The following is an 8459-nucleotide window of genomic DNA, read 5'->3' on the forward strand; positions in this document are numbered from 1 at the left end:
ACCGACCTGTCATTGATAGGTATAAGGCAGTAAATAGGCTTGTACCTCTTCCTTCTTAGTTCAAATGATGGATGATGACTGGGCCGCAAACTGTAGTCTATGTGAATGGGAACCATGCATAGCCTACTTTATGCCCTTAGCACTGTACTCCCAGGGGGCTAATTCATTGGACGATATGAGGCAAATATTAGGATAACGATGAATAAGAAATGTACATTAAAACTATTAGATCATCTTTGTTGTAATTAGATGAAACATAATTTACGCAATGGGGCAGATATCCTACACACAAAAAACAGCCACAATTAAGTTAAAGTCGGGGTCATCATCAACATTCTACATGTATAGCCGTTTATCAAACAGAGTGGCACTCAGTTTCATGAAAACTCTAGTTGACTTGGTGAGTGTCTAGCTAACACTATTATTTAATAGGCTACAATTGCCATATTTGTTTTAATACAATTTGTAGTGAAGTTTATCATCCACTTGGTATGATTTTTTTTACATGGCCATGGGTTGTAATATAACCCATGATGTCAAAGGGCCTTTAAAAAAAATCTCAACTGGAATGCAAGATTCCGTTCCAGAGATGCCGCCTCTTCGCTGTGTATTCTGGGTATAGACAGTAATTCCACGATGGCGGCGAGCAGGAGGCTACATAAGGTACATTTGCTTAGAAATCAAATAATCGTTTTTAGTCAGATTACTTTAAATCAGTATTGTATTTAAGGCATAAATCCACGATTATATAAATAAGTGTCGTTTACTGTGAGTATGTCGTCGTGCGATGTAGGCCTAGTCAGAAAGTGAAAGAAGAACTGCAGACAGAATCAGGGCTAGCCAGACACAGTACTAGCTAGCTACTTTAATGGTGCTAGTCTAGGTGGCTAGCTAGCTAGCTCTATCGGGAACGAGTGACGAAGCACCGGCTCATGAGATTATTTCCAAATATCCAATACTTACTACACTGCCCAACTTTTTGGTCATAACCAAAACCGTCTGTAAAAAATGTTATTGCCATTTATAAAAGTAATTTTTAATTATACATTTACTAGGTTTCGATTTAGCTTGCTAGCGCCTAGTTAGCCAGTCACAATAGTGTTTGCTACAATGGGGAAGTTGCTAGTTAGCTACTAGCCAGTGGCTAGCTTTTTTGCGCACTCAGTCAAGGTAGCTACACAAGCTAACTGCCTATATAGTACAGTAAAGGCACAACAACCAATTGGTAAGTGTCAAAGTAAACAGCGTTGAAAGCCAACAGCTTAGCTAGTCTACTAGTTAGCGAAATGTAATAACTCAGCAAACTTTATTGACTTGCAACTGTTCGATCTATCACATCAACGAATCTAATAACGTTATCTAGGTAGGTACTATCAGAAATATAAAAATATTTTTATATGGCTCTGGGTACAAGTACTGTGTTACTAACACTGTTACAGAAACGATGATCGTTGCTTTTGTTTGCGGAATTTAGAAGTGTTTTACAATTACACTAACTAGCTAACTGTAACAAACGTTAACATTACCTAGCTAGCTCGAACTATAAACCCCTAGCTATAGGCGAGGAAATACACCAAAAAAAGATGTATGTATTGAACTCTTCGATTTACCTTTGATCACATAGCTAGTTAAAGTTAAAGCAGATAACAGATTAATCAATTGTCAATAACCAGATTGAGTTTGTCTGGAGATGGCTCAAGTATAGCTGTGAAATAGAAATGTATTCATGCTGTATTGGGTATTTTATGTTAACTTAATGTTATTAGGGGCGTGGCAGCCCCAGCAAGAGAGATTGTTAAAAATAGGCCTACCCAAGGCTGTCTGATCCATTGCAATGTTCAGGGCCCACCCTATGTGGATAGGCATTAAAGGATTCTAGTAAGACACAATTTGCTTCAACCGAGGTGGAGATATTTGATAGTGAATTACTTTAAATAGATTAACTGCATTAGGTGCTCTTTTTTCCATTGGTTTTCATTGGCCTACACATCATCTTCCTGGTCAAGTGTTCCAAGTAGGTTTACTTAGTTGGCGTACTTCTGATGGTTTTCTCTTATACTTCACAGGAACTTGATGAAATCCGCAAATCTGGGATGAAAAACTTCCGCAACATTCAAGTGGATGACTCAAATATTTTGACTTGGCAAGGCCTTATTGTTCCAGTAAGTAGTCTACCAGTAGTTAATCACGCTCGTTTTATTGACCTATGACAATTAAGCTGTGTTAATTTGCAAGGATACTCATTTGCCATTGAACTGTGGATCAACTTGCCGTCGTAGTCATTTCTTACAAACCATCACTCCTTCTTTCCCCCACCTCCTCCCCCTTCTTTTCCCTCTCCTTTTCTGCTCAAATAGGACAACCCCCCATATGACAAAGGTGCATTTCGGATTGAGATCATCTTTCCCGCTGAGTACCCCTTCAAACCCCCCAAGATCACGTTCAAGACAAAGATCTACCACCCCAACATCGATGAGAAGGGCCAGGTGTGCCTGCCTGTGATCAGTGCAGAGAACTGGAAGCCAGCCACAAAAACTGACCAGGGTACAGTAGATGCATGCTCACCAGCCTGTGTTATACACTCATACATGGGAACAGATCAACAGTCACATGAAGGACCACACACACACACTTGAAAGACTTATTCCCTCAGTGGTTTTGCTCTGGTAGTCTTTATCTCACTGCTACCCCATAAGTTAGATCTTAAAGCTCAGAATGCAAGGAGAGAATCTTAGCCTACATCTGATGTGTATTCACAATTTAGATGTTATTCCTTGTGAAGGTAGGTTAGATACACACACACAGAAACAAACGCCATGCCTCTTTGCCACCGTATTTGTATGCTGTGGGGCATGGGGATTTCCACTTTCCAAGCTACTCTAAGCGTGTTTCCCCTCTAAGACGAGAATGAAATAGAGGGAAAGACCTGATGGGGCAGGTAGGGATTGAATCAATTTTTTTTTAAAGTGCACGCAGGTGGTTTAGACTGCTAGACCTGGGGGGTGTTCCATCAACGTCGCTAACGAAAGCCGCGCTTACACGAAAAAGCCGCGCTTACACGAAAAAGCCGCGCTTACACGAAAAAGCCGCGCTTAGGTAAACGTCAACTTAGCTTTAACCCTCAAGCCACTCCACTAACGTTACGTTCCACTAACAAACAACGCTAATTCAAGCTAGACCTCGATAAACTTAGATTGTGCGTGCACATTGAGAACAGAAGCAGCCCAGATCAAGCGATCGTCGAAAAGAGGAGTTATGTCGCAAAAAGCAAAGCGTAAACCAGCAGTGGTGTTATTTTCAGCAGCGTAAATAGATTTTTTGAGTTTTTTTGGAGTTGCCCAAAAAGGGCAATATTGCCGCAATTAACATGGCGAGGGAGACAACTTGTCAAACCATTACGACTGTTTAAATGCGTAAATTGTAGGCCTACCAAATCTACTTAATATAACTAATGCATTTAGGCCTACTGATAATTAGCGTAATTTGATGAGCTGTCCGAAACCGTTCTGACAGTAGCCTAATCACTGGCCAATTTTGTCAACAGGAGATTGAGAATAATAGCCAAAAAAAGAATGTGGCAGCAATTGAAAATTGGAGGATACAATTCAAAACACTGAAGAAGGCCATGGTTTGCACTTGATGTGGGCTAATAATGTTTTTGTCTTCACATCTTGAACAAAATTAATTAATTACTTCAAAATAACTTTGCCACATGCATTTATCAACTGATAAGATCAATGCTGAGCTTTAAAATAAAAGGGAAAGATGACACCTGTACATTTAGGCAATGGAAAGATTTCCAATGAACATAGTCTGCCTCCACAGGTCCAGACGGGGCCTAGACAGTGGCAGACTGGCTGTTTGAAGGGCAGGGGCGGAAACATTTTAAGGGCTGCTACTGCACAACATGGGGCCTCACCAGTGTAACAATGGGAATGGGACGACACCCCAAGTGTCGTCATGGCCTCACTTTGGGAAAGCTTTTTAGGGCAGGCTGTTGGGCACAGCATCTCATGTTCTCTTTTGGAAAGGGCACCATTTAGGACACATCATGTAGGGGCAACATACAGGGCACTTCATAACAGCACCCTTTTCCATTGGAAGTAAGGGCACAGGAACAGTCAAGTTTAGACCATTGTAAGGGCACCTTATAGGGTACTGCATCACATTTTCTGTACTATAAAGGCACTCATTAAGACTTTTTTTTAAAATATTTTATTATAGACGGCACACTATCATTTATTGCGTTAAGGGGCACCCTGGGCACTCAAGCATACTTCCCAATGTGAATGGCAGACAGTAGGGCACTTTGTCTCATTTTTGCCACTAGAGGGCATTTTAGAAACGCCTTTTCAACCCTGGGGGCACCAGGCAGTCAGCCCCTGAGTCTTCCAGTGGGACTAGGTACACCCATGGGGAAAGTATATTGCACCTATAACATTGGGGAAGCCGGAAGGAGAGGATGAAGTAATACAGCAGCTTGTCAACATATAGGCTACTTTAAACAATGAAAATACTTTATACAATTGAATAAAAAGTCTCAGTGATTCTTTGTGTTTCAAGATGAACTGGAAAATGATGAAAATATTCAGGTATACTGCTTTGGAGCAAAGTATACCCTTCTTATTTCCTGGCATAGTTGCCTTTACTAAACCTTTCTGAGTCACCAACCCTGTTCAAGAATGTCCCACATGCAAAAGACACACAGAGATGCAGACAGACTGAACAGTGGGCAAGGCTTGGCTACAGTGAGTTTGCGTCCTTATGTGTGATTCCTGCAGATAGTCTAGGCCTACCTACATAGACTGCATAGTCTACTACCCTCCTTTCTGCTATTATAGTCTACTACTCTCCTTTCTACTAAGGACGGTAGGTTACTATTATGTGTTCATTGCCAACCTATATATATATATTAAGAATGACAATAAAATCTATCTAGATAAACTATGCTGGGCCTGCTGAACCTATTCCACAGATACTGGCCAGGGAAGCATACTTCTGTCTCTGAAGACCCTTGGGGCTGGTGGGATGAACGCTCTTTGTATAATCTGAGAACCTTCATCCACCACAGGGTTGAAGAACGGATATGCCATAATTGACAAAACTTGTCAAGAAAGTCAAATTTATGTCAACTAACCAATGGGTTTTGAAAACAGTAAAAGTGACATTATTTCTTAACTTGTTTATTTAAATTAATACATTCTTTGGAGATGAAGTAAACATGTAAATTAATTCATGCTGGGTCATATTGTGAGAAAAAAATTCTGCACTTACGGGACGCACAGACAGAACAAAAGTGCTTTGTGGGTCGGAACTCACTCGAGGGAACTGTCTTTTGAGATTCTGTTTCCACCTGTTTGAAATTATTTGCAACACATCTTAAATTAGCTCGACTTTTAGCCTGACACGGAGCAGGCTAGTTCATAGGTGGTATAAGTTACCTTGGTTACTTAGCTAGAACTAGAATAAGCCACCTTAATGGACCGGTACTCTCGCTGAAGTGAGACTTGTCGAAATAAACCTGGCTTTTCCTTAATCTACGTTGATGGAACACCCCCCAGATTAAGTAAGATGGTTGAGTCTTAGTGCTAAGCCAGTCTCTACCTCACCTGGAGATGGTAACATAATGACTTAACTAATGTTTAGCATGCCCACATGACACTTACATATATTTATGATGATGATTATTGTTGTTTAACTTTTTTTTCTTTTTTCTCTCTCTCAGTGATCCAGTCCCTTATTGCTCTGGTAAATGACCCCCAGCCAGAACACCCATTGAGGGCGGACCTAGCCGAGGAATACTCTAAGGACCGTAAAAAATTCTTTAAGAATGCAGAAGAGTTTACAAAGAAACATGGTGAAAAGCGACCAGTGGACTGAGAGAGTGATGGTGTGATTCCTGGCCTACTCTCTTCTCCCCACCGTTCTTATTCCAAGCTCCCCCCCCCCCATGCCATCCCATCACGGCTCCTGCCCACCAAAACCTCAAAAATGCCCATTACGTGCATACTTGTTCCCCTTCAGCTGCCCCAGAGCCTGCCCATCTGCAGATGAAGTGGTGTATCTCAGTTTCTCTTTTCCCTGGGCTGGCAGCAGGACTTGTTAGTGATCCGGCTCTCACCCTCTGGTGGCCACTTATGGCTGTTACTAACTTTCTACTGATTTTCTTAAATTATACACATTTTGAATTGGTCTAAGAAGGCAACTCGTCACAGAAATGAAAGAAAGATGAGGACAAAAATGCTGTTCTGCTTGATTTGTTCATTTGATTTGTTCATAGAAGTTTATTGAAAGCCAAGGCAGAACCCTGTATTATTGATAGTTTTGGAGACTAAATGTAAGGCTCGACTCTTGTGGTATGATGGCTAATTATTTTTTCCCTTTCACTCCCCCCCTCCCCCCATCACCAAAATATGTAACATAACACACCACCCCAATGGCAACAAAATGATAGATAACACTTAAAACATGAAAGTTCAGGAGTTGTGTGGTGGAATGTTTCTTTTATATGTTTTTTTGTTGCTAATGTTGCACTTTACTTTGTGGAACTAGCTTTTAAGTTCACTATAAAACTGCAGTTTATCACCAATACAATGTTTCAGATTATATAAAAAGTTAAACTGTATGTGTGTCCCTTCAGTTCAAAATGTATATTTTTAAGATTATTAGTTTGGAATTTAATTTACCTGTGGCACTTCCAAAGGACAAATTGCACTCTTTATGCCTTTACCCATAAATTGCTTCAGGAGGCAGTTGGCCATCTTCAACATCTGTACGGTGGTCATGTGAATAGCTTGTTTGACCCCTTGAGTAGCACTGGTTATTGTGGAAGTTTGTTTGACAAAAAGTTTCAGTCTTTCACTGGCTTTAACTCAGTCACCACTATATGAGACCAGAAACTGTTGTTAGATGTGTATATGATTGTCCACCACAAGATGGGTTTTATGACCTTGGAATTCAGGAAAGGTGTAACAACTTTGGTAAAGTTGCATATGTATCAGATAACATAACACACCTAGTTATGATCTCTATCATTACTGTTCTGGAGTGATTGATCGACATTATTATAACAGCCTCTTTTGAGGGGGCTTTTTCATCTCGCACACTCCCAATCTTTTATTACTTAGTTATAGAGCATAAAATCCCAAGGTCATGTCAAGGATGGACGAGTGCAGCAGCATAAAATTGAACAGGACCAAGAACACAGATGAGGCAACGTGCTGTCTGCGGGTATACGTCTGTTATTGTGTCTGCGTAAACAGATGTCTAACTACATAGACACCTTTGATCCCCACATATTCTTCTCCCTGATGTCCTGCATATTGTTAAGCCCTTTCTTTGAAACCCATTCTCATAGACTGGTGTCAGTTGTTGAGGGTCAGTTATATCCTTGATAACATTAATGGGTTGAGGGTACAGTAGCCTTTAATACCCTCTTCCAATATCTTCATCTTGTCTCTGACCAAACTATAGAAATCAGTGTGTCAACAGTGTTTAATTTAGCTAAAGCAGAAACAAAACAACAAGCAGGCCGTACCATACAAGATGACAGTAGAGGATCAGATATGCTTTTGGGTTGTCTAAGTAAGGGCCTTATCATGTATCAATAAAACACAAATGATACTATCACTTTGTCAACTATTCTATTTATTGATTAATTACTCAACATTGAGTCCGAAGTCAAATTATTTTTAAGGAACACCGATAAGATATTTTCCTGTGGAAGTGCTGTGTTGTTAGTCACTATTTTGTCACAAAAAAGTGGTATTTGCAATAGAATGAGAGACAGATTGTGGACTGAATATGCTGAGCACTGACAAAGTAGTGCACTGTTCAATAACACAAGTAAAAATATATAATATTGGTGTGTGAAACTTGCCCACCTACAAATAATCACATGTTCAGACTTTCAGATGGATGCCACAATATTTGTAAAAATACTATGTACAGAAGGGCCGAAACGATTAGTTGACGTTATCGACTATTAATTACAATGTGTCGACAAATATTTCTGTTGTCGACAAGTCGTTATTTGATCAGTGTGGCGCTGTAGCTCTAGACTACGCTCCCGTAGAAGACCAGACGACACTGTACTTATGAGAATGTCGGAGTGCGCAGGTTGGGAGTGCAAACCAGATACAGTCTATGGTGCAAACGAAGCCAAACTGCAGTGTGGGAAAGTTTACAAAACTTTAAACCAAAAATGTTATCGTGTGTAATAATTAGTAACTAGATAGGTCGATTATATATTTCGAATTCAAAACAAATCAAATTTGTTTTGTTTGTCGTTTGCTGCAGCCCTAATGTACATAAAGGCTTGATGAGTACATGATCATAGATCTGCGTATATTGTGTTAGGTGAGCTGTGTTCAATTTGCTCTCCAAACACTGAAGACGTGTCTGCCAGGCCTGGGTTGCCTGTATTTGCATTTGTTTTTATATTTGTTTAGCTTCAGGAC

At 40.2% G+C, this 8459-nt stretch overlaps 1 protein-coding gene across 1 annotated transcript; it reads left to right on the top strand.

Annotated features, from left to right (window-relative positions):
• The first annotated feature begins 515 nt into the window (after positions 1-515).
• On the top strand, positions 516-7629 carry LOC134038560 (ubiquitin-conjugating enzyme E2 L3). Its single transcript, XM_062484006.1, has 4 exons — positions 516-663; positions 2067-2162; positions 2358-2544; positions 5726-7629. The coding sequence occupies exons 1-4, from the start codon at positions 637-639 to the stop codon at positions 5878-5880; spliced, it is 465 nt and encodes a 154-aa protein (XP_062339990.1). The 5' UTR covers positions 516-636; the 3' UTR covers positions 5881-7629.
• Positions 7630-8459: the final 830 nt, after the last annotated feature.

This window comes from Osmerus eperlanus, chromosome 18 (genome assembly GCF_963692335.1).
Source record: "Osmerus eperlanus chromosome 18, fOsmEpe2.1, whole genome shotgun sequence".
Lineage (NCBI taxonomy): Eukaryota > Metazoa > Chordata > Actinopteri > Osmeriformes > Osmeridae > Osmerus > Osmerus eperlanus.